The 27879-nt window shown below is 37.3% G+C and overlaps 1 protein-coding gene across 8 annotated transcripts in view; it reads right to left on the bottom strand.

Moving 5' to 3' along the window:
• WDFY3 (WD repeat and FYVE domain containing 3) overlaps positions 1–27879 on the bottom strand; it is a 234046-nt gene that overhangs the window by 160450 nt on the left and 45717 nt on the right. For all 8 annotated transcript variants that reach the window (XM_038582230.1, XM_038582234.1, XM_038582232.1 and 5 more), the window contains exons 2-3: positions 19103–19313; positions 6154–6277 (exon numbers count right to left, since the gene is read on the bottom strand). In XM_038582230.1, coding sequence (XP_038438158.1) covers positions 6154–6277; positions 19103–19282 — 304 coding nt within the window. In that variant the 5' untranslated portion in view covers positions 19283–19313. The remainder of the gene's footprint in view (positions 1–6153; positions 6278–19102; positions 19314–27879) is intronic.

Below are 27879 nucleotides of genomic sequence, written 5' to 3'. Positions count from 1 at the left end.
ACATTATCCAAAAGAAATTTCCAATGTTCAAGACTAAAAATAAAATAAAGATTCCCCCAGCCAGAGTTCTTTAAGACTAAGGAGATACTCCAAAATTATGCTCTTCCCTTTTAAACATCAGTAAGTCTGGCTTTTCTATCACTATTCCAATTTTCAAAGCATTTAAAGAAAACAAAACAACCAAACAGAGAAATCCTATATCAAAAATCAGTAACAAAAAACCAAAAATCAGTATTGAGCATCTAATCTGTAACAAGTAGTTCTCTAGGTGATAAGGGGTGAACATAGCAGACTATAAAATTAAGTAAATGAGATACTTACAAATGACAAAGCTCTATAAGAACTATTTAAGGTTAAAAAAAAAAAAGAACTACTTAAGGTGAGTGAATAAAATACTCACTGGTATAGGGATAGAGGATAAAAGTTCTATTTGAGATAGGGTGATCAGGAAAAGTTTCTCTTGTGGAGATAATACCTATAAAAATTGAATTGAATCTCAATTCATTGGATTCTGAAGTTAATAAATTTCAAAAATTTAAAACTAAAAATTACATGGAATTACATGATGTAAAAAATATATCTTAAAAATACCTGAAAAACAAGAAGTCACCAGTGCAGGAGAGGCTCAGGGGACTCTATGTGCTAAGTTTACAATTTCCAGTGAGTCTAGAATTATTTCAACATAAAAAGTTTTTTTTTTTTAAAAAAAAAGCTCCTTGTGTAACTATTACCATATTAACAATAAGTCATCTTGTACTCCATTTAAGATACTTTTCAATATGTCAAAAAACCTATCCTATGTATGTGAAATCATAAAAAGATTTCGGAAATCGAATCTCTAGTGCAGAAAAGCATTTTTCTACAAACATGCAGATTAGGTATTTAAAAAGACAGAAACAGGAAAGCAAATATAAATACAGTTTGGGGAATATTTTATTCTAATCTAGAGATATCACTAAAGAAAGAAAATGCAATGACAGGAGTCAATATAGAACAAAGAAATTTCCCTTCATGTTACCTGTTTAAAATAGCTAAAAAGGCATTAAACATACAACTCTTATAGTTAAGAACAACTTTTTAGTTCTACAGGAATAACTGAAATCAGGAAAACAAAAGGATGTGGGTGGAGAAGGGAGAAGGCAAGGGTGGGAGGTTACCTTAAACTATCTTACTACCTTTCAGTGGACTTGCTTTAAGGACTGCAAGAATAATTAAATCATCCCACTTTAAAATCCATACATCAATTAATATAACGTGCTACTTCCGAATTAGAGATTTAGTCCCTCATTCTAAAAATATTTTAATGGCTGTTGTTCCAAAGACTCCATCACGGGCTCCAGTTAAAGATGGAAGGTTGTGCACGTGCACTAGCACGTCCACAGCTATGGAATGAAGCATGCCCCTCTTCCTTAAATTCCTATGGTGATGCACTAACTCATAATGTGATGGTACCACAGATGGAACCTCTTGAGAGATAATAAGGGTTCAGATGCAATCATGATAGTGGTATGCTCATAATGAGATTAATGCCCTTATAAGAAAGACACCAGGGGGATCCCTGGGTGGCGCAGCGGTTTGGCGCCTGCCTTTGGCCCAGGGCGCGATCCTGGAGACCCGGGATCGAATCCCACATCAGGCTCCTGGTGCATGGAGCCTGCTTCTCCCTCTGCCTGTGTCTCTGCACCCCCCTCTCTCTCTGTGACTATCATAAATAAATTAAAAAAAAAAAAAAGAAAGACACCAGGGATGCCTGGGTGGCTCAGTGGTTGAGCATCTGCCTTTGGTTCACAGCGTCATTCTGGAGTCCCGGGATCAAGTCCCACATCGGACTCCCTGCGTGGAACCTGCTTTTCCCTCTGCCTGTGTCTCTGCCTCTCTGTGTGTCTCTCATGAATAAATAAATAAAATCTTTAAAAAAAAAAGAAAGACACCAGAGCTCTCTCTCCTCCAGCTGAAGCCACATTAAGAAGGTGTCATTTGCAAGTCAGGAAGAGAGATCTCACCAGAAACCAATCATGCTGGCACTCTGATCTTAGACTTTCAGGCTCCAGAACTGTGAAGGAAAATTTCTGTTATTTAAGTCACTGGCCTATGGTATTTTGTTATGGCAGCTTGAGCAGATTAATACACCCACTAAAATGGTTATAAAAGGATTTTTCAAAAAGCCTAAACCCATAAGGACAAAGAGAATAGGAAAGATGAAAGCAACATTTTGGATACTAAAATAGGAGAGAGGTTAGTGGTAACTGATTTAGCAAACTCTAGAATCTTAAAGCAAGCACAGGAAAAATGAAAAAGCAACTAAACTACCACAGAACCCCCAAGAGGCTCAGGAACTGGAGGCATAAGGTACCTTTGAAAGCACAGGTAAACGTGGGAGTGTATGCAGAAGCTCTACTATGCTTAAGAGCAGCAAGACACCCCCCCCCCCCCCACATCCCACTATGTGGGCACCAGACCGAAGGTCTGCTCACTAGAGTGAGACTGTGCTGGAGCTGGAGTGGGAGTGAGGCCATCACACCAGGCACAACTGCGGACCTGTGGAGGTCAAGCAGAAGCTTACACACTGAATGCAGAGGGTCCTCAGACATTTCCCTACTTGGCTTCCAAAATGCTGAGAGGTAGACATATATCTTCCAAGGAGAAACTGGACATTCACTGGGGACTCTGCCTAGCTCAAGGGAGACAGTCAACAGAACAGCCTAGCAAGATCTCACTGGGCTGATGCCCACAGTTTCAAGCCCCACCCACAACTGCAGAGCTACCCAGCAGCTTTCTATGGCTCCATTCTTACACAGGAGCAGATGGCCAAGCAAGTTCTCTAACCTCAAAGGCAGACAAAAGCAAATTAACAAAAAAGGCAACCTGAAAGAAACAGAGCTAAAAAGAGAATCTATGAAAGAATAGACACCAAGAAAAAAAAAAAAAAAAAAAAAAGAAACTCTTAGGAATTAAAATTATGTCACAAATGAAAAAAAACCTCCACAGAAGGGACAGATGATAAAACGGATAGAGCCAAAAACCAAAAATAAAAATAAGAGAAAATAAGAAAATGGGAGGGACAATCTCAGGAGTACATCTGACTAGAAAAAGAAAACTGAGTGGAGGGTATTATTATACAAATAATTCATGAAATTTTCCCAAAATTAAAGGATGTGACTCCCCAGACTTCAAGGTCTAATAAATACTCAGGGTAATGTATAAGAATATATGTTCTATGGGCACCTGGATGGCTCAGTGCATAAGCGTCTGCCTTCAGCCCAGGGTGTGATCCTGGAGACCTGGGATCGAGTCCCGCATTGGGCTCCCTGCATGGAGCCTGCTTCTCCCTCTGCCTCTGCCTATGTCTCTGCCTCTTTCTCTGTGTGTCTCTAAATAAATAAATAAAATCTTTTAAAAAAAAAAAAAAGAATATATGTTCTAAGGCATGTTATCAAGAACTTTTAGAACAGGAGCCAAAGTAAGGATCCTAAATGCTCCTGCCTCCCCCCACCCCCCCACCAAAAAAAAGAAACAAAAAGCAGGTCACAGAAAGAAACAAGAATCTAGGTAGCTTCAGATTTCTTAATAGCAGTGTAGGAGTTTAGAATATGAAGGAGAAATTATTTTAAAATTCTCTCATAAAATGATACTCACCCTAGAAACTGATATCCACTAAAAGTGGGATAAATGTAATGCAAGCTGCAAGATTTTCCAAAATGATCAGAGAGCTCACCACAGGCTGACTGGAAAAGGACTGAGAGCTAAGACACCCCCTTTACTGACCATGTCCCCAAGGAAGTTGTTAGACCTAAACTCAACTTCCCATGACACTGGTAGCTTCCGCTCTCTGGTTGGAGGGCCTGTAACTTCCACTGGGCCCCAAAGTCTCCTGGAGCAAAACAGCTAGTATCTGCAAATGGCTCCTACAACATCCAACAGATATTCAAATCCAGTACTCAAGTAACCTACATCATAAAAGGTGTGTTTATTTCTTCACTGATAAGATCGAATTTGTGCTTATACTTTAGGAATGGAGGGGCATTAAAGATTTTTCCAAGCACACTTTTCTGTGAGATAATGCAGGTGGTGCACCTGTGCCTTCTTTTCTCTTGCTGAGCCCCTTGTTTTAGGTTTCCCCCCTCTGCAGTAAAGTCATGATAGAAGATGTGTTGTCCTAAGCCCTGGTACCTGATGGGCTGTGAGCCTAAAGGCATCACTTTCCTTGGTAAAAAGAAAGGAACCCGTCTTATACAGTAACAGTCAAAAAATTTTTCACTAGTGGGATTTCTAAAAAACAAAACAAAACAAAACACACACACACACACACACACACACACACACACACACAAACCCCAAAACTGAAAATGGTAACTCCCCTGCATCTTTTCTCAGGAAGCTGTTGGAAAAGATGCCTTAACAAAAATGAGAAAGTTGGTTTGAGAAAAAAAGATGCGATGAGATTCAAGAAACAGAGGCTCCATTCCAAAGAAGTGGAAAGACATCCCAGACAATGTGAATGGAAATGTGAAAGGGACAGCTGTGCGGCTGGCCTACAGAGCAACCACCATGGATTAATGAATTAACCTAGCCAGGAAATTATGGAAGAGCTATTTCAAGAAGATGAAACTGACAGAGTATCTGATGCCTTCAATCATATTAAGGGGAGATTCAGAAAAACATTTTAGCAACAGGGGATGAATGTGTGATGAAAATTTAGAAAACTAGTAAATAAAAAATAGGCAATTATTAACTCAGATGGAGGTGGAAAAGAAGTTTTCAAGAAAAGAAATCACAGCATACCATACAGCTCATCTCAAAATAGTGTTTTCAAAGCCTAAACAAGATAATATTGATCTAAACAAATAATGACAGAACAGTATTAGAGGGGTCTAGGAAGCAGGCATATACAGCTAGTGGCAAGGAGTTTAAGAGAGTCAAAGTCTCATTTTCTTTTGTGGGAGTCAAACAACAGTGTTTAAAAGTGAAAAAACAAGGGCGTGCACTGTAAGCACACTATTTAGAGACACAGAGGTAAATATCAAAAAAAAATTTTTATAAGTAATAGTGAGAAGTGAAGTTGAACTAGGATGGTGGAAGAGAGATGCTGTTTTCAATAAGCCTTTTAACTATTGGACCTTTAAAATATGTGCCTATATCATGTTAATAAAAATAAAAAATTTAAAAATAAGATTATATAACAAAAACATTACTGTTACTATTGGAAAAATAGTAATTTGATGAACTGAAAAGAGAAGTGATTGCCCACAGGGACATTATAAAGAGAATTTAAATCACCAATTTATTAGTCTAATGCTTCAATAAGAAAACTATCACTCAACCATTACAAAACCAAAATAACAAAATAAAACAAAGTAAAGATAAAAATTCCTCAGACATGTGGTTAATTTAGAAAATGACTAATGGTAAATAAACTCAAGAAAACTTATCTTAATATTGGATAAAGGAAAGCTATTTTTAAAAGTTTAAAATTACCTAATTATGAGTAAGCATTTATAAACAACTTACTGTACATAAAGATTATAGGTTAAGGACCCAAGTAGTTTATGATCTAATAGAAGATAAAGACGCACTCACAAATAACCACTGGTGGAGGTGAGAAACAAAGAGCAGTTCTAAAGAAAAAGTCTTTCCTTTGATTGAGGGAATCAAGAAACATTCCATCAAGAGGTATGATTTAATCCAAGCTTCAAAGATTGAGACATACTGGCGTGGCAGGGGTCTCCCTTCTGGGTGAACCATCATAAGTAAGGGAAAAAATTAAGAGCACAGACATGTTTGGGACTATAAGAACATTGGTTTCATTGAAATATAGAAAACCAGAAATAAAAGGCAGACTAAAAAAAATTCGTATGGCCAGATCCTGGGTTTGCCTTGAATGTCATGCTAGGAATCTGGATTTTTGCCAGAAGGAAACAGAGTGTTCTTGGGAGAGCAGGGGCAGGGATGGTAGGTCCAAAGACAATGGCCTTGAGCATAAGTGCTCCACTTGGGAGCTACTGAATCAACCAACAGAACAGAGTGTAAGAATGGGAACATGGACAGGTAATTAAAACCGACATGGATAAAACGGGGTCAATTTTCTCTTTAATTTTAATAGCACTTTTACCGAATAGCTCATTCAAATTGTTGTTGCAGGGCTCATAAAAATACCTGTGGATTTGTTTGATGCTCTCCTTCGAATTTCTGTCACCATCAGTCGTGAGACTTGGGTTGTGAACTGCAGAAGGTCAGAAAATTTTTCTGTCATCGTATTTGGCGGAGCATTTCCAAAAACCTGTGGATGGAAAAAAAAAATTAATGAAGCATTGTCAACTACTGCCCTTCATTCTGTGCATTTCAAAGTGTGCTATGATTTGAAAATCAAGTCAAAAAAGTATTCTTACATAGCTACTTTGAATCTGAAAAAATGTTTATTTTTATGTTCTCAACTTCCATTTTTTGTAAATGCAGGAGTGATCACTCTTTTACTATTTATGAGTAACCACCTGACAACCATTTCAGGCCCTCATTCTGCTTCTATATTCTCTAGACTATTCCTGTATCCTCTCCTTTTAAATTCAGTTTGCCAACATATAGTATAACACCCAGTGCTCATCCCATCAAGTGTCCTCCTTAGTGCCCGTTACCCAGTCACCCCATCTCCCCATTCTCCTCCCCTGTCACAACCCTTTGTTACCCAAAATCAGGAGTCTCTCATGGTTTGTCTTCCTCTCTAATTTTCCCCATTCAGTTTCCCTTCCTTTCCCTTATAGTCCTTTTCACTATTTCTTATATTCCACGTATAAGTAAAGCCAGATGATGACTGTCCTTCTCCGACTGACTTATTTCACTTAGCATGATACCCTCCAGTTCCATCCACATTGAAGCAAATGGTAGGTGTTCATCCTTTATAATGGCTGAGTAATATTCCATTGTGTGTGTGTGTGTGTGTGTGTGCGTGTGTATACACACATCTTCTTTATCCATTCATTTGTCAAAAGACATCTTGACTCCTTCCACAGTTCTGACTGTTGTAGACATTGCCACTATGAACTTTGGGGTGCAGGTGTCCCAGTGTTTCACCACATCAGTATCTTTGGGGTAAATACCCAGTGGTGCAATTGCTGGGTCATAGGGTGGCTCTATTTTTAACTTCTTGAGGAACCTCCACACTGTTTTCCAGAGTGGCTGTACCAGTTTGCATTCCCACCAACAGTGCAAGAGGGTTCCCCTTTCTACACATCCTCTCCAACATTTGTTGTTTCCTGTCTTGTTAATTTAGCCATTCTCACTGGTGTGGGGTGGTATCTCATTGTGGTTTTGATTTGTATTTCCCTGAATGCAAATAATGCAGAGCATTTTCTCATGTGCTTGCTGGCCATGTGTAGGTCTTCTTTGGAGAAATGTCTGTTCATGTCTCTGCCCATTTCATGACTGGATCATTTGTTTCTTGGGTGTTGAGTTTGATATGTTCTTTATAGATCTTGGATACTAACCCTTTATCTGATATGTCATTTGTGAATATCTTTTCCCATTCTGTAGGTTGTCTTTCAGTATTGTTGATTATTTCCTTCACTGTGCAGAAGCTTTTTATGTTGATGAAGTCCCAAGAGTTCATTTTTGCTTTTGCTTCCCTTGCCTTCATAGATGTGTCTTGCAAGAAGTTGCTGTTGCCAAGTTCAAAAAGGTTGTTGCCTGTGTTCTCCTCTAGGATTCTGATGGATTCTTGTCTCACATTTAGATCTTTCAACAATTTTGAGTTTATCTTTGTGTATAGTGTAAGAGAATGGTCTAGGTTCATTCTTCTACATGTAGCTGTCCAATTTTCCCAACACCACTTTGAATAATATGTTTAAAATACAACTTGTACAATAAATCATATCTAGCTACACTTCCTAGTACATATTACACAACCTTTGTTTTTTTTTTTTAATTTTATTTTTTTTATTTTTTATTTATTTGTTTTTTATTTATGATAGTCACACAGAGAAAGAGAGGCAGAGACATAGGCAGAGGGAGAAGCAGGCTCCATGCACCGGGAGCCCAACATGGAACTCGATCCTGGGTCTCCAGGATCACGCCCTGGGCCAAAGGCAGGCGCTAAACCGCTGCGCCACCCAGGGATCCCTTACACAACCTTTGAATGAATGATTAAATAAATGAAATAAAAAGCCAAAGACTATTTATCCATAAAATTTGAATCAATCTTACTGATAAATTTTAGAAAGCATGATGTTTCTCTGAAGATATCGTAAATTAAGAATTTACAGAAAGGAGACCCTGAGTGGCTTAGTCAGTCAAGCTTCAGACTCTTGGGTTTAGGCTGAGGTCCTGATCCATGGGTCTTGAGATCCAGCCCCACTCTTTGTAGGGCTCCATACTCAGTAGGGAGTCTGCCTGAAGATTTTTTCCCTCTGTCCCTCCCCCCACTGGCCCACATGCATATGCTCTAAAATCAGTAAGTAAATCTTTTTAAAAGAGATTCTTTTTTTAAAAAAAGAAGTTAGAGAAAAATGGTAAGGTTCTATGATGGCACATAGATACATCAGATGGTGAAAAGCAGGGATTTATCTATGGTTAAGTCCTAGGCTGAATACAGAATTCAGTAAACTCATGTTAAAGCTCAGAATTTTGAAATTCTAAAATTCCCAAAACAAGACTGTTAGGAAAAAGACTAGGATAAAGAAAATGAATGTGAGGGTCATGAAAACTGCTTGTTTCTGGGCAGCCTGGGTGGCTTAGCAGTTTAGCACCGCCTTCAGCCCAGGGTGTGATCCTGGAGACCCGGGATCGAGTCCCACATCAGGCTCCCTGCATGGAGCCTGCTTCTCCCTCTGCCTGTGTCTCTGTCTCTCTTTCTCTCTGTGTCTCTCATGAATATATAAATAAAATCTTAAAAAAAAAAAAGAAAAGAAAACCACTTGTTTCAATAAAAGTCTAAGACAAAAGAACTTTAGAATAAATAATTTTTTTGAGATCTTATTTATTTATAGAGAACAAGGGTGAGAGAGCATGCACGCAAGCAGGGGAGAAGGGCAAAAGGAGAGGGGGAAGAGAATCTCAAACAGACTCCTTACTAAATACAGAGCCCTATTCAGGGCAGAGCTCAATCTGAAGACCCTTGAATCATGACCTGAGCCTAAACCAAGAGTCAGAAGCTTAGCCCACTGAGCCACAAGGAACCTCTAGAATACATAATTCTTAAAGATAAAACAATGTGAGTTCGGCAAAGAAGACAAGAAAATGAAACCTGGACCGATAGTCATAGGAAAAGAAATGGTTAAAAAAAAAAAAAAGAAAGAAATGGTATTATAATGGCTATATAACTGGATATACCCTGAAATATTATTTTAAAAAGTGTTCTGTATAGCTAAAACGAAATACAGTCTTTAAAACTATTTTAATAGCTCTCATAGTATTTTGTATTCTTATTATTTATTCAAATGTTACTACATAAGGAAGGAACATATCTTATCTTTGTATTCTACTTTAATTTATAGGGATGTTCCCTAAATATGTTGATTTATATGCTATCTCCCACTCCCCACAACAAATTCTAGAGAATGTATAAGTAGAATTGAAGGATACATAAAATATAACATGAGAATATAAACTAAAATTAAGAAAAAACAAAAAAAAGGAAATAACCAAGGCTAGGGAATGGATGGAAAGAAAAAGATTAAAAATCTAAGACCAAAGACTAATTCTGTATTTGCCATGTTTTGGTCATAAATTTTAGCTCAAAAAGAAAAAAAAACAAAAACAAAAACAAAAAAACTCTATCACCTGGTTCACAATGTCCTTAGGTAAGAAAAATATACATTTAAGGAAGTATCTGTGTTTTTATACAATAGCATGAAAATTTCTTTCCAAGGATCCTCAAAAAAGGGATATAATGTAATATCCCTGTAACAGAAATATATTTTTTACATTCTTAGAACAGATACTATATTCTTTATAACCTCCTTCAAATTGAGCTGAAAGTACCAAACAAACAAATCAATTCTATAGGATATAACTTTAACTATCTAAAGACTGTTCATTAGCTTGACACAGGAGTAATTTTACATTATCTCAAAGAACAAATAAACTGTACTTTTCAAGACCTCAATAAATTGCTTTTTTTCTGCTGAGATATTGATAAATGTTGTTTGCTTATAGCTCAACTATGTCACTTAGACTGATACTCTTTAACAAACAAATTGAAGGCAGGTTAGAAATTGAGGGGTGCCTGACTGGCTTAGTTAAGTGTCTGCTTTGGCCTAGTCATGATCCCAGGGTCCCGGGATCAAGCCCCAAGTTGGGACTCCCTCCAACTAGGCAGGGAGCCATCTTCTCCCTCACCTCCCTGTTCATGCTCCCTCCCACTCACTATCTCTGTCTCTCTGAAATAAATAAAATCTTAAAAAAAAAAAAAAAAGATTAGAAGTTGAGAAGCCTAATAATGACACATGCTTGAATAAACGTCCTACTTTCAACTCAGAGATGTGAGTATATAAACTGTTGTTTATAAAACAATTGTGTATTCTGCTAAGGCATTTATGAGGCCTTCTGCCAAACTAATTTATTTTTTTATTATTTTAAGATTTTATTTATTTACTCATGAGAGACAGAGAGAGAAAGAGAGAGAGAGAGAGGCAGAGACATAGGCAGAGGGAGAAGCAGGCTCCATGCATGAAGGCCAATGTGGAACTGGATCCCAGGACTCAGGGATCAGGCCCTGAGCCAAAGGCAGGTGGCTCAACTGCTAAGCCACCCAGGTATCTGTAAAACTAATTTAAAATAGGCCAATATTCCTATCACTCAGTATATATTAATATATTTTTTGCTCCTAAGAATTATTTTGTAAAAGATTTTATTTTGAGAGGGACAGAAGAAAGCATGAGCAGAGAGGGAGAAGCCAACTGCCTGCTATGTAGGGAGCCAAATGTGGGGACCCCAAGATCATGACCTGAGCTAAAGGCAGAGGCTTAACTGACTGAGCTACCTAGGCACCTCAGCTCTGAAGAATTACTAAGAGCTATTTTATTCTGAAGGGTTATTTAGACAACTTCGTAAGATTAAAAGATCACTTCTTAGACAGTGAAAAAGGATACGATTCTTCAAGGAGTCTTCATGTTAGGTGAAAAATACATTGTTAAAAATCCAACTAACTTGGGGTACCTGCATGGCTTAGTCGGGTAAGCGACCGACATTTGACTTCTGCTTAGGTCATGATCTCAGGCTTGTTAGACTGAGCCCTAGGTTTGGCTCCACACTGGGCATGGAGCCTGCTTAGGATTCTCTCTCCCCTTCTGTCCCACCACCACCTACCCCCCAACGCTGCTCTCTTAAAAAAACAAAACAAAACTACCTTTTCACACAAATCCTGATATTTAACTGCTTTATTGCCATAAGAAACTTTTTTCAAAAGATAGGTCTTCCTTGAACTGACCAAATCACTAAAAAAAATCACGGAAAAAGAGTTATGTCCTATTTGCTATTTTGAAATGAACTGTTTCTCTTTTAACATAAATTTAGTCCAATGATTCTTTTATTTAATCACTCATAAACATGTATTGATCTAAACATGCCCGGCAATATCTGGAGTCATGAATACAAAGGTAAATAGAGAGTTGTGAATACAAAAGTAAATGAAGCAAAGAGGATTCTTGTGCTTGTGGAGTGCACATTTTAGTAGAAGAGACAAATATTAACCAAATTAAGAATGGAAATTACACTAGTAATTTAGTAAAGGAAGTAAACAAGGTAACTAGAAGGGAATGCCTGTTGTGGGGAAAGGCTGTCAGAGAAGGTCTCCCTGAGATGATGCCGGCATGGATGAGTGACACTGCATGATGAGACAAAGTCACACAGTTCAGATTGCAAAAGAAAGAGGGTTCTGGGCAGCGCGGAGAGTTGTGCTCAGCTCTCCAAGGGGACATAAGATTGAGGTACGTGAGGAATACAAAGACAGGTGAAACTGGAATGTATTTTATGAGATGGAAAATACGCACACTAAGATTGGAGAGGTACAGGGACTAAAATATGAACCTGACATTTAGATAATACTGAATATATAAGGTAGCAAAGAAAAGAGTAGATTTTTCTGTGATTAACTTCAATATTAAATCCAAAAATATTAGGTATATATATTGAACCACCTTCCACAAATATGGTACTTCTTGAAAACATACAACACTTAAATGATGTACTTAAATGTGTGCCATAAAGGATGGAGCAAGGAGCTGGGAGTCCAAGGAGGCTTGGATTCTCCTCCTCTTCAGAGACTACTGGTCAAGTTTTTCTGGTTCTCCACTTCCCTATCTGCCAAGGAAGAGAGCTAAGCAAGAGACTGAAGTAATACATATCAACTCAGAAGAAATGATTCTACAACATATACGTGACATTCATAAATCAGATTTAAAAAAAACCCAGAGTAGTGAGGAACAAACATGCCATCTAGCAAATTCAATAAAAATAATAGTTACCATGCAAAACATTTATAATGTGCCTAGTATTATTCAAATACTTGATACGTAATGTCATTCAAATCTCATAAAATCCTTTATGTGTCCTTGTTTTACAGATAAGGACATTAAAGTTTAGAGAAGGTTAAATAACTCAAGCCAGAAGATGGTGGAGACAAAAATTAAAATTAGGTCTCATTCCAAGCCATACTCTAAATCACTCAGTACTAAGTTGTCTCAATTAAACTTCGCATGAACCCTATCACTGTCACTTCACAGTTTCACCTTAAGAGGGGAACAGCATTGTTAGTCTTGTTATCAGAAGAGTCATTTTTAATATCTACCTGAATTACAGAAAATTTTCTGGCACTTCCTCAACTAAATGCTGTTGGCATACTCAGGGAGAACAAATCAATAGTGTTATTTATTAATGCCATGTACAAAATAGAAGCTCAATATATTTTTGTTACTGAATGAAACTACTCAAATAAAAATTTATTAAATAGGACTAATAAAAAGAGGTTGGAATTTATACAAAGTTTTCTAAAATGGTGGCTCTGATTTCCTAAACTTATGCAATATCTAAAATTAAGTTACATAGCACTGACCATTAGGAGACCTGGAATAACCTGATTTTAAAAGGTTTTAAAAATTAACAATGAAGATATAATTGCATTATTTCATAGTAAATGAGTCTTATTAATTAATATAAATGATTAGGAAAACATGTGTATCCTCCTTGTTTCTAAGAAGGACCACCAACTCAAGAGAAAGGAAACTGAGAAAGCTAGCTCAGTCCCTTTCTCCCTTTTGGGATATGCCCACCTCATGAGAACATACACTCTCTCATCTACTCTGTATGGGGCTTCCAACTATCCAGTTTTGCCTATGGCTAGGTAAGAAAATATAGCTATTTCAGATGTGAATTTAGCCAATCCACTGCCATACAGACCTAAGCTACATTGTCCAATACCAGCTGTACTGGTATTATGTAATAAGTAGTAAACTGTATATATGTAAATACAATGCTGTAAACATACAAATAGTACAACTGTGTGACTCCTGATCAATCTCTCCTTTGGTTCTCAATTTGAGTATTCTTCTTTTAAAGCCAACATTTTAAAAAGTAAAGGTCACTTGTAAGGGATAAAAGAAGAAAAACATTCTATTCAACTTAGGTGCTTTTCAAATCTAAATAATTCAAAAACGGGCAGCCCCGGTGGTGCAGCGGTTTGGCGCCGCCTGCGGCCCGGGGTGTGATCCTGGGGACCCAGGATCGAGTCCCACATCGGGCTTCCTGCATGGAGCCTGCTTCTCCCTCTGCCTGTGTCTCTGCCTCTCTCTCGCTCTCTCTGAATGAATAAATAAATAAATCTTTTTTAAATAAATAAATAAATAAATAAATAAATAATCAAAAGCAAGGGGAGTTTCTAAAAGAAGATCTAGTTAGTAAAATGGTATTTTAAATCACAATGAAAAAAAAGGAAAAAATCACAATGAAGTATGATAATATATACCACAGTAATTAATAATGGCAGTTAATTTTTAGATGATGAGAATGTTATTCATTTTTGAACAGCTTAAGTATTTTGTCAATAAGGTTTTGTTCTTAAGATTGAAAAGGTTAATTATTTTTAAAAATGCTGGATAAGTATTATTCAGCTATTCTCAGACTCCACTACCACCTCTCAAATGACAGCAGCAGTTTCCTTGCAGAACTGCGATGAGGACCATGGGAGGCAGCTGACGACCACAGCATGAGCCCTGGCCCAGAAAAAGGACTCAACACATGTCATTTCTCAACCTGTGTCTCTTAAAGGCAAAAATCACACACTGAAATAACACTACTGAGCACTCTTTTTTAAAAACAATTTTGTAGATAGATGCCCATGACTAACAGCAATATGGTTTATTTACAATTGAGTACAAATCAAGCGAAAAATTGACAGTACAATTCATTTTTAACAATCATGGTAGGAACTCTAGAGCCATATCGAGCTATTTTTCATCAAAGCTATTTCTTTCTTTCTTTTTTTAGAGAGGGAGGAAGTAGGGAAGAGACCGAGGGAGAGAGAGAAAATCTTAAGGAGGCTCCATGCCTCAGCCCAGAGCCCGATGCAGGGCTCAATCTCACCACCCTGAGTACATGACCTGAGCCAAACCTGAGTCGGATGCTTACCAACTGAGCCACCCAGATGCCTCCCATTAAAGCTATTTCTTAGCAGTGGAGAATGTTCGTGTATAAATGGTCAAACACTAAATAATACATGAAGCATTTCAAAATCTAATGAATGGAATGTCTTATCTAAGGATTTTAGTTTATTATAATCCAATAAATACTCTTTATATACTTTTTAAATTGGTCATAATGGTACAGAAATAACTTCCTCTCTTTTCATTAGTTAACAGCTGACCTTTTTTTTTTTAAAAAAAAAAAAAGATTTATTTATTTATTCATTCAGAGAGAGCGCGAAGAGAGAGGCAGAGACACAGGCAGAGGGAGAAGCAGGCTCCCTGCAGGAAGCCCGATATGGGACTCGATCCTGGGTCTCCAGGATCACACCCCGGGCTACAGGCGGGGCTAAACCGCTGCGCCCCGGGGCTGCCCAACAGCTGACCTTTTATGATAGTTAAATCACTCATTGTATTAGAGGTATATAAGACAATGCATATACATATGTGCTTTTACTCAGGCAATTAAAAACTTTTGACTTGAAAGAATACTTAATGAAACATGACAATATACAACAGAGTCACAGTCTAAGCAATAGAGAATCACTAAAGCATCTTTTTTTTTTTTTTTTTTTAAGATTTTATTTATTTACTCATGAGAGACACAGAAAGAGAGGCAGAGACACAGGCAGAGGGAGAAGCAGGCTCCATGCAGGAGCCCGATGCCGGACTCGATCCCAGGACTCCGGCTCATGCCCTGAGCCAAAGGCAGACGTTCAACTGCTGAGCCACCCAGGCATCCCATCACTAAGGCATCTTAAATCTACTTTAAAAAAACAACAACAAATATTTAGATGATTCTTCCAGTCTAAGCCTCATTAAATTGGCTGTAGAAGCCCAACTGATGAAATACATGAGGCACATATGTAAGATATTACTTACTAATTTATGTTAATAGCTGAGAACAATAGCCCTAACTATTCTGAACATTATCAACACTTTGTAAACGTGCATAAGTCTGAGAGAAGGAAATTACCTCAAACTATCCGGTAGACAATAGTACATAGTGACACTGAGGTAAAACAAAAATTAAAAAAAAACTTCCCAGAACTGATTCCAATAAAAATTAATGACTGTTACCTCACCAGGGCTTGAAAAAAATGACTTCTCCATAATCAGTTTCTCTCTCTCACTTTCAAAACAGCTATTTTAAACCTTTCCTCACCTCTTTGCATACTCGTACTCTACCATAACCTCTGTCCATCATTCTGTCTCTTATTTCATAGATTAAAGAAAATGAACATCCTCGAAATGTACTAATGTTTGCACCTGCTCTTCTCTTCTACTCAACCCAATAGGTGATATGTGAACTGATCTATTTCCTTCTACCCCTTCTGCCTTACTACCCTCGCAAAACCGCAATCCCAACAACTAATGTATCTGCCTCTACTTCTACCCACATGCTGCTGAATGCCTACAAAAATCACACACCCGCATGGGTAAGATCCAGTACAAATTTATCATCTCTAACTTTCATTGGACTCTCAATACCTTAATTCTTTTACCATCTTTTCAACTATCTCTCTCATTCCCTTTCATAATATTCCAAATCATCACAATTTCCTTAAGCCCCCTAAATTTACTCCAAGGCTCTTTACAGATAACATCTTCTGTTGATGACTACAAGAAACCAAGGTCATCAAGATCTTATTCAACTTTTCATTTAAATACAAACCATATGCACACCCAACAATACGTGCTCTCCTCCAGGATGAAGTAAGTATCTTTCTCCTGCTCAAGGCTCACCTGCCCCCACCCCCACCCCCCTTAATTTGACTCCATGCTCTCCTCCCTCAATTTCACTCTTAAAATTTTCCAAATCTCCCCTTCTGCTTTCTTCCCTTCTCTTTATGAGCTGCATCTCCTCCATCTTTACAAAGCAAAACACTACAAACATACAAAAAAACCCTTCTCATCAGCAAGTTCACATACATCAATTTTTTTTGTTATCTTTTCTTTCAAAATTTCTACAACCCCAGTATATCCTTACTGTCTCTTTTCATCTCCCATTTACTCCCCATTCACTGTTTTCTGGCTCTGCATTCTAGTAACTTACAAACTGGCAAATTTCATGAACATTTTTCAATCTTCATCTTACTGGGTCTATGGTACATGATAGTGTTGACTACTCTCTCTCTCTCCTTACATTTATCTTTTGAGCTCGATAACCACCCCTCTCCTGATTCTTTTTGTAGTGCTACTGACCAGCTCATACTCTGTATCTTTCATGGGTTCCCCTTCTTTCATCAGACATTCATATTCACCATGGTTCATCCTTAGCCTAGTGCTCTTCTCACTTGGCAGTATAAACCATGAGAAACTGCTCATCCCCTTCCAGGGTTCCAACTACCCCTTCTGTGCCGGAGTCCCCAAAGCACATATCCAGCCAAATTCTCTACCTGAGCTTCCAATTGCTTATTGAATACATCCACTTGGGAAGCTTACAAATAGTTCAGACTCAATGATCCAAAGTGAAAAGATCTTTTAAACCTTTTTTTCTCAGCAACTGGGAAAAACATTTCCCAAATTAGAAACCTAGAAGATAACCTGCCTTGGTCCCTTCTATTCTCTTATTCTATTGTTTAAAATACTTCACTGGCTCTGTATGACTCCAGGAAAAAGAATTGGGTCCTAATACAATATACAAATCCATCTTGATGTGCCTCCTATCAATCTTGACAGTCTTATTTTTTGATCCTCCTCGATATGAAATCAACGTCTTGGACTCCTTATAGATACTGGCACATATGAAAATATTTACCTTTATCTTGACTCAGCTTTATTTTTTTTTTAAAGATTTTATTTTATTCATGAAAGACACACAGAGAGAGAGGCAGAGACATAGGCAGAGGGAGAAGCAGGCTCCATGCAGGGACCTGATGTGGAACTCGATCCCGGGAGTCCGGGATCAGCCCTGAGCCACAGGTGGACACGCAACCACTGAGCCACCCACGCATCCCTTGACTCAGCTTTATCTCTTACATAAATTACCTCCGTGGTTAATTGAGTCTAATTAATTCCATTTGTGCTAATGTTTATCTTTTAAGACCTCAAGAATCACATCATATTCTTTTCTTTTTTTTAAGATTTAATTATTTATGAGACAGAGAGAGCATCCAAACAGGGGGAAGGGGAGAGGGAGAGAAAGAGTCTCAAGCAGATTCCCGGCTGAGCACGGAACCCTAGATGGAGTTGGAACCCACAACCCCAAGATCATGACCTGAGCCAAAATCAAGAGTTTCATTCAACAGACATTGAGTTTCATTCAAGAGACATTCAACTGACTGAGCCGCCCAGGCACACCCACATCACATTCTTGGAGATGTCCTTTCCCCATTCTCCACAGGCTTTTAGACAACTTTCTCTCAAGGGGTGCCCTTCAGTGCTGAAAGAGTTACAAGTAGCCGCAGTAATTGGCAGTGAATGGTGGAGCATCTAAAAGCCCTATGGAACTACTGACTTTTTAAACTATGTACTTGTACACCTCTGATAAAAATATAAAAATTATTTTAAATATCCCCACCAAGATTGCTACATGTAATTAACTTAACAAAATATATTAAGAAACTAACTCTATTTAACTTAACAAAATATCTTAAGAAACTAACTCTATTTAGACTCAATCTTGGGCCTATAAATATCCTCTTTCAAAATCTCTTAAAGAGAACCTGCCAAACAACAGAGCAAACTGAGATGATTCTGTAAAGTGTACAAAATACTCAGGCAGGGATCCCTGGGTGGCGCAGCGGTTTAGCGCCTGCCTTTGGCCCAGGGCGCAATCCTAGAGACCCGGGATCGAATCCCACGTCGGGCTCCCGGTGCATGGAGCCTGCTTCTCCCTCTGCCTGTGTCTCTGCCTGTATCTATCTCTCTCTCTCTCACTGTGACTATCATAAATAAAATAAAAAAAAAATACTCAGGCAATTAACTATCATTTCAAAAAATAATGGAAATGACAAGTGGTAATTCCTATCCCCTTCCAAAACTCAACCACTGTAGGAATAATATAAAGAATGCTCAGTCTTCCTTTTATCTGTTAGAACTAAATGAAGTTCACTCTGACCAGGTCTCAGATAGTCACATGGCTTTACGCAAACTGAAAAAAAGGAATGAAAACATCAAGCTTCTTAAAATCCCTGGGTGGCTCAGCAGTTTAGCACCTGCCTTCGGCCCAGGTTGTGATCCTGGAGACCTGGGATCGAGTCCCACATGGGACTCCCTGCATGGAGCCTGCCTCTCCCTCTGCCTGTGTCTCTGCCTCTCTCTCTCTCCCTCTCTCTCTCTCTCTCTCTGACTCTCATGAATAAATAAATATTTAAAAAAAAACAACAAAAACAACTCATTCTATCATTTTTTCCTACCTATGATTTATTATAACCTTAAAATTCCTGCAGTGCCACCCTGCCTTGGAAGGCCTGGCCTTGGCAACCAGGACTTACCCTGTTAAACACTGGCAGCATCATGTACAGCTTCTCCTCTTGTTCCTTCTGAGTCATGTGCCGGGGAGGATGGCACAACTCCGTGAAGAGACGGCGGAGGTGCATCAGTCCTAAGGCATTGTCTTGGGGGCTGCACTCCTCCTGCCTCGGTCGCCCCATAATCCTCTTCACCATGTTCATCTTGGCTGGTTGGTGATAAACACTTCTAATTCTGTGGAAAGATGTTCATACGTAGACAGTCAAAATGTCATCATCCTGATCAGGTCAAGAGCTTAAAAAAAGCCAGAAAAACACAAAATCCTGTTTGAAATGTTTTTTTTCTTCTTCTTTAAATAGAAAATGTAGAAAGGCAAAGCTAATTTTGATAAGTCTCCCTAAGTGACATATTAGGAATCATGGCACTCAATATTCCTACTAGCTTTGGCACAATGTGTATAAAATGTAGAACATTAATTGGACAAGTGTCAAATGTTTCCAACTAAGTCATATGAAGTTCAACAAATAAAGGGACCACAAATCTCACTATTAATATTGTTGCTTAATAGCTGAGCAGATATAAAAAGAATGAAGAATAGAAAGTTCACCCTCATCTCAAAACACCAAACCAATAAAAAAAAAAAAAAAAAAAAAAAACACTCCAAAACAAACAAGCAAAACAAATAACCAGCCTATGCCCCTGGAAACATAAGGTTTTCTATTTTTAATTTTTTTTTTCTAGATGAAGGATTGCATTTTGGGTACCTGTTTGAAGAGTCTACTTTATTACAGTTTGAAAATGTACAAATTAAAATGAATGCATCCCAATGTATTTTACAAATCATAAGATGACAGTAAAAATTTTCATATAGCTTGAAGATCACTTTTTCAGACTATAGTTTGAAACTCTGGCAAGTCATGTTAATTCATTTAGTGGATCATGATGCACGTTAAAAAAAGTGAAATGGAAGATATTGAAATACATATGGTAAGGGGAATTATTATTTCATGCAACTTATTTTAGGTGATTCATGCATACTAAATGACAATGTAAAATGTATTCCTGACTAGAGCTGCAGTTAAGAAATAAACAAACCAACCACTGGGTTAGGATATGTACCAGAATCAATAACACTAAGCATTCAGAAAGCATCATCAGCCCTTTTCAATCACCACTAACTGCTCCAGCAATCACCTAATTTCAGATACAAAAAGAGGGTATCTTAAAAAAGGAACCAGAAGGGCTGGGAAGACATTATGAATATACAGAATTTGGATAAAAGGCAATTAGCTTTTTAATCTGTAGAAAAGTAGGAATAACCTGAAGATCAGTTTTTAATTTTGCGCTATAACCACATTAGCCAGTAATGCCATTTCTTAAGAAATAAAAGATTACTGCAAGGCTAGAGCTCTACTTACTAAACATTGGTCTACTGATTTTTAATACTCTAAGAACTGGCATCTTACATATGCTTGAGAATTTTGAGTGAATTCCATATTTGGCCACGGGTACATGCTTATGCATTCTAGGATCTAGCCTACTGCAACAGGAGGCCATGAGGTGACTCATCCCAGGTAAGGAGTAGAAAGACACTGCCTAGAGCCCCGCCAGTGGCTCCGCCATGCTAAGTGACTGCTGTCCTGAGAGCACTTAAAACACTCTAAGGGGTCCAACCATGGGGGAGAGTACTTAGACACATAGGCAAAAGCCAAAAGAGCCTCTAAACCACAAAATGACAAACCAAAGATCATCCAGTTCAAAGCTGTTTAATGTATTTCATCCTTGGAAAATAGGTAAGTCCTTCAAATATAAGGATTTCAATAAATACATTCAAATCACCTATGTGCTATTTATACTCCTGGAGAGCCCTAGAACAAAAACAAAATTTGAAGTGAATTATAACTTTTGATGATTAGCTAACATTTTAGATCATGCTTATCTCTGCTTTTTCCTTAGCCCATAGCTAAAGTTCATGATCTAGACAGTCCTGAAGAGGATTTAGATTCATGTTCCCCTAACGTTCAAAACATTTTTAAGAGATCTCAGCTTTCCAAGGGTTCTATGTCATTTTTTAAAAGTTAAGTATTATTACTCTATAATACTCTAGTTCAAAGCACTTTCAGATCTTCTCCTTTGCTCTTCATTCTAACTTAAGCAAGTGGGTGGACAAGAGGATTAACTCTACCTTTATGTAAGGCCCTGAGACAAGGGCAATAAGCACAAAATCTCACAGTGATAAAGAACTGGATGAGAATCCAAACCTCCTACCTCCTGGTCAAGTACCCTTCCCACCTAACTCATATTCACGTGCGTTTTTTTTATGATTTTATTTTTTAAAAGATTATTTATTCATGAGAGACACACACAGAGCGAGGTAAAGACATATGCAGAGGAAGAAGCAAGCTCCACGCAGGGAGCCCGATGTCGGACTCAATCCTGGGACCCTGGGACCCCGGGACCACACCCTGAGCCGAGGGCAGATGCTCAACCACTGAGCCATCCAGGCATTCCTATGATTTTATTTTTAAGTAATCTCTACACCCAACGTGGGGCTTGAACTCACAACTCTGAGATCAAGAGTCGCATGCACTACTGACTGAGCCAGCCAGGTGCCCTCCTCCCGTGCTTATTTTAAATTACAGAATTCTTAGAAACTGGAACTGTAGAAATAATTTATTTAGCACTAAGTAGAATGGGAAATAAATCTTTTTTGATTTTTCTTAAGATTCTAATCAACTTTCATTAAAAAAAGGAACCACATGATCACGGAACGACAAACAGTAACTAGACGTAATGAAGCTATTGTACTATCGTTATTTAATATTTATCTGATACAAAAGGATATATATTAATCAGCTAAGTGGGTTTACTGGGATTTCTCTTACTCAGATAATCTCAGTGATGGAAAAATTCAGATTCCTCCTTCTCTCCTTCCTTACCAAGAAACACTTAAGCATATCAGATTGCTGGATTATTGCTTTATCTCCACTCCAATATTTATATTTGAAGTAGTATTCAGAATAAGAACTATCATGTTTAAAATACTATTCAGCAATGAGAGACTAAAAAGAATAAGCACTTTTCAATCAAATCTGTAAAAACATATCCATGTGATACAGGTAACTTCAGGTGAACCCCTTTGAATCCTGGGTTTCTCTCATCTGTAAAATCTTTCCTCACAGCCTTTTTGTAATGCATACATAAAAGAACTTCGTTTCTATTAAGCGCCAAACACATTAGTTTACATTCAATAAATTCTTTTTCCTTCCTTTGAGCCTAATCATGAAACATTTAATCCTTTTTATTTACTTTTTTAATTATTTAAGCAAGTAAGGAAAACAGTTTAAGACTTTACAGTATTTGGCTTTAGAGATTTACACAATGATAAAAAATTAGCGAAGTATTTATTTCTTTGTTAGATGCTCAATAAGAAACTTACAGAGTAATGGAGAAGAGATAGGCAAAATATAATAATAATAATAACAACAACAAACCACAGAATGATTATTTTGGGGATATTGTCACTAGAGGTTTTCAAAATATTTATAAAGATAATTCTCTATAAGAACTAGTTTTCTAGTACAAACCCTATTTTGTTTCACAAAAGTATTTGTACCACCATAGTGCCAACAGGGGGTTATTTAAATAGCAATGAGATAATTACTGCAATGAGCCCAGACAGTATTTCTTATTCTAATCTCCTGTATTAATGCTTGAAAATCCCAGATACTTTAATCTTCTCCGCCCAAAATTCTTTAAAGAGTCTGCCATTATTTAAATTACAGAAGGGTATAAAACAAGGAGCCTAAATTTTAAAAATATATTATTCAAGTAACTAGCTGCCTTTGAGTAGCACAGCCAAAAACTTAAAATAGCTTTCCTTTATTTATTTATTTTTAAAAGATTATTTATTTATTTATTCATGAGAGACACAGAGAGAGAGAGAGGCAGAGACACAGGCAGAGGGAGAAGCAGGCTCCATGCAGGGAGCCCCGATGTGGGACTGGATCCTGGGACTCCAGGATCACGCCCTGGGCCAAAGGCAGACTCTAAACTGCTGAGCCAGCCAGGCGTCCCAATAGCTTTCCTTTAAAAAAAGAAAAAAACATCCCTTAATTCCATAAGAGAAAAAAATAAATAGTTCACATGGCTAAAGGAAATCTTAAAATTTCATCAAAGAATTACAGGTAATTTCTCAGGTATTTATTTTATTCTTAAAACTTCTGGGGAAAAAATCCTTTACTGTGAAAAAGAAAAGCAAAACTTCTTACACTTTAGAAGAGTAAAGGGCAAAACCTAGAGAGACTCCCACCACACTGGTTCTATATAACTCAGCAATCTAACATATATACACATTGAAAAATACCTATAGATACAGTCCTCAATTAGGAATTTAATCTTTCTGCCTGCTAAAGCATTAGTTTTTTTTGCCTTTTTCGCCGTTATCAGATTTTAGTCTCTTCATTTACAGATGAATCAGCCACTTCATGTATTTATATAGCAAAATACAATCACTTAAGACCTATTCCCAGTATCTCCCCATCCTTTGCAGACCATCTAGTTCACTCATCTACTGCATATATACTGAACTAAACAATTTCTCAAAGCATCTTTTAGGTATGCTTAATTTGCTTAATTTTTCTCTCTTCATAGACAAAAGCATATTCCAAAGTCAAAAGCGACTTGCTTCCATTTAAGAACACTTCACTTACATATGATTTCCAAGTACAAGTAGCCACTGAGGACATGTCCCAGACAAGTTTCTTGAACCCCTCCTTCTAGCAGCCTCTACTGCTGTTTTGGCAGCCTCAAAGGCAAATTTACTCCAATAGATAAACAACAGTTAGGTTACTTGATATGATTAATATTATAGTATAATTAAATCATTTATGGAATAAACTTCTGTAGGCTGACCTGAAATCCCCAGCATTCTCTGAAAGTGTATTTTATGCAAATTGTGTTCTAAATTTTGTATAAGATCCATGAAAGAAGAATATTTGTAGCACAATGCTTCCGTAATTTGTGATTATCTAACACTGGCACATTTCTGCATTCCACACACCTCTACTACTTCTACTACAAATCATTCAGCTCTGTGATCATTTATTAGTAGCCTCAGTGGATGGCACAGGGCAGGAGAGACTGACCTCCAGAGTGAGATGAATATTAGCAGGCCCAAAACTTTCGGGCCATATTCACCTACCCCCCAATAGGAATTTCTCTATTTCTGAAATTTCAAATTGTGAGATCTCACTCTGAGATCCTAATTTTCAATCCATCTACTTTTCTCATTCCTTAAACCTGTGGTCTTAACTGAAAATATACAGATTGGAAACTATATTTACATAAGAAAAGGAGGAATGTCAGAGAAGAAATAAATGAAGGTAAAATAAAATTTTATTATTCTTTTTTAATTCAAGTATAACTATTTTTTTTAAGATTTTATTTATTTATTCATGAGAGATACACAGAGAGAGAGAGAGAGGCAGAGACACAGGCAGAGGGAGAAGCAGGCTCCATGCAGGGAGCCTGACATGGGACTCGATCCCAGGTCTCCAGGATCCCGCCCTGGGCTGAAGGTGGCGCTAAACCACTGAGCCACCCACCGGGGCTGCCCTCCACAGCTGATATTTATAGAACACTCCATCCAACAAAAGAATACATATCCTTCTCAAATTCACATGGGACATACTTCAAGACAGATCACACATTGGGCCATAAATACGCCTTAACAAATGTAAAAGCAGAGAAATCATACAAAGTATGCTCTAAGATCACAATGGAATTAAACAAGAAACCAGTAACAAAAGGTAGCCCCAAATACTTTAAATTAAATAATACACCTTTAAATAACACATGGAAGAAGTGTCAAGAAAAATTCACAAACATCTTGAACTGAAAATACAACTTATTAAAATGTATGAAACACAATGAAAGCTGTTGTGAGAGGGAAATTTGTAGCACTAAATGCATATATTACAGAAGAAAAAAGACCTGCAATCTTTCAAACTTTACTCTGCCCATACCTTGTCTCATGCAGGTCTCCCTCCTGTGCTTTCATACTTCGGTGCCTCTGCATACCCTGAATCCTTTGAGGGGAGAAGGGGTTCCCCCTCCAGTTTATCTGAATTGACCTGATTACTAATCATCCCTTAAATCTCTAGTCCGGGGCATCCTGGGTGGCTCGGCGGTTTAGCACTGCCTTCAGTCCAGGGCCTGATCCTAGAGACTTGGGATTGAGTCCCAAGTCAGGCTCCCTGCATGGAGTCTGCTTCTCCCTCTGCTTGTGTCTCTGCCTCTCTGTGTGTGTCTCTCATTAATAAATAAATAAAATAAAAAATATAAATAAATAAAATAAAATAAAATAAATAATAAATAAATAAATAAATAAAATCTTTAAAAAAAAAATCTCTAGTCAGTTGTCCCTCTTCTAGAAAGCACTCCCCAATCTCCCTGTTAGAGATGATCCCTTCTTTCCCATACAATCCGGTGCATATCTTTATCACAGCATTTTTCACAATGTTACATAACTGTTATTTGTTTTTTCCAATACTAGACAAACAATATAAGATTATGGAAGGCAAAGTTCACGTCATATTCAACTTCTTTCCCCCAGTATTTAACACCTGGCAAATAAGAGGACAGACTAAGAAACGGCTGATAAATGAGTAAAAAGAGACCAACAAAAGTTTCGAAGATGAATGAACTAGAAACAGCTCAAGCCAAAGGTAAGTTAAGGTGATTTAAAACAGGCCAAAGATGGGGAAATTTTTCTATAAATTCCTTATCTGTTTATTTTAAAACAAGAAGGCTTAGAAGACAACTACGATCTTTATGGTTTGTTTAAATTCAATTTTATTATTTGAAAAAGTAAACCATTACCATATGACCATTTTTGGTGAGAGGTATTGGGTAACCCAAAACATATTTTTCTAAAGTAGTCAGGGAAAACAGATACAAATTCAGAAAGTAAGAATTATAAATGTGGAGGCAGGGACAGAAAGGATAAAAATCACTGCTAACAGAATTGGTTGGTAAGCAAATGATGACAAAACAAACAGCAGTGAGCCAGAATCTTCGACAGGGAATCAATGTATCAACAACAATCTTGAGGACAAGGAACATCCAGAAAGGAAGTCACTTTAGTACCATCAACAACAAATCACTTCTGTGTGAGTGGGAATATACTCAGTGATCTGAAAGTGATGAAAAGGAAATGACAAATGCAAAAGACAGTGCAGAATTGGATCAGTAAAATCACACAAATAAAACAAACAAACAAACAAAAAAATAACATTATCAATGAAAAAAAGAATGGGAAAGTAAGTGTTGGCTTCTTCACAGACTAAATTATACGATAATGAGAGTTTTAATTGTGAATTCCTATACTTTCATGTTTCTCAAAGTATCAGAGTTCATATATTCAGATAAATTTTGCTCTACCCACCAATTATTTTCAAAGGCTATGTACACAGAATGATGCGAACATGGTTCAAAATGCTTTTTAAAATTCCTCTCTAGAATTGCTTTCAGAGCATTTTATAAACTCTATCTAAAAATCAGTGTCATCATATATCATGTTTTACCAAAAATGGTATTACCCAGTTTGCTCATTTGCCTTAGTTCCTAAACTTTCTCCATATAACTTTTGCCTATTACTAAATATCAAATCCTTTCAAAAAGACTGAAAATTGACCACTAATAATCAAAAGAATGCACTGCAGACTCTGCAGCTAATTATGAGGAAAATATTCTATTAGATTCTGAGCAATGGCAAGAGTCTACTATATGTAAGGCACTGTGAGTGTATCAACCCTCCATGGTGTGGTGTATTCACTTTCCTAAAATTCCTAACAGATCAGTATAACTTCCCTTAAAAGTGACATGACTGCCTCAAGTGGAATACAGCCAAAACCCTTTACAAGGCATAAAACGTTTCTCAAAATCTGTTGTATACCCAATTTTGCAGTATTGTCTTCTGCAATATCCCTCCTCCCATTCTACGCTCATAGAAAATCACCTAACCGCTGTTCCCTGAATATGCCATGGAATTTCAAACTCTTCATGCTTTCCCCCCATGGCCTTTCCTCTACCTAAAATGGCCTCCTCAGATTTTCTTTTTACTGCCTAGGAACCTCTCATAGATAGCTCATAATCTTACTTAATACAATTTAAACTTATCTCCAGCATAGTAACATGATCACTGATTCAAATAAATATTTGTCAAGACATTCCACACCTCATCCGAATCTCTTTCTGTTCCAGCCACCTAGCTCTGCTTTCGGTAGCTTATATTCGCCATGTCCTTGCCATTAAAGCAATTAAGAAATAATCTGAAACACAAAACTTAAAATATTTATAAGAAAAAATGTTGGAAAACATATTTATAACCTCAAGGTAAGGAAGTAAGGAAGAAGATCTTTAAAAAAAAAAACCCCAGCAAATTAGACACAGACAAAATTAACCTTACCAAATTAGTAACTTTTGTACATGAATAATTAACAGAAAGTCAACACAAGCCACAAATTAGGAATGAAATATCTCCAATACTTATAATGAACAAAAAAATCATTTGATCTAATATATATAAAGAATGGCTATAACTCACTGAAAAAAGTAAACCACCCAATAAAAAAATAGACAAAAGACAGACATTTCACAGAACAAGGCAAATGACCACAAATATATAAGGGTGGTGCACAACCTCATCAGTAATAAATGAAATAGAAATTTATAATTTTCTGACAGCTTTTTGCACTCTGGTAAGAATGCATGTTCATTTACCTTATGTCTGTTTTTA

Source organism: Canis lupus, chromosome 32 (assembly GCF_011100685.1).
Source record: "Canis lupus familiaris isolate Mischka breed German Shepherd chromosome 32, alternate assembly UU_Cfam_GSD_1.0, whole genome shotgun sequence".
Lineage (NCBI taxonomy): Eukaryota > Metazoa > Chordata > Mammalia > Carnivora > Canidae > Canis > Canis lupus.
Note: the sequence above shows the minus strand (reverse complement) of the source record. Positions and strands in the feature narration are given on the sequence as shown.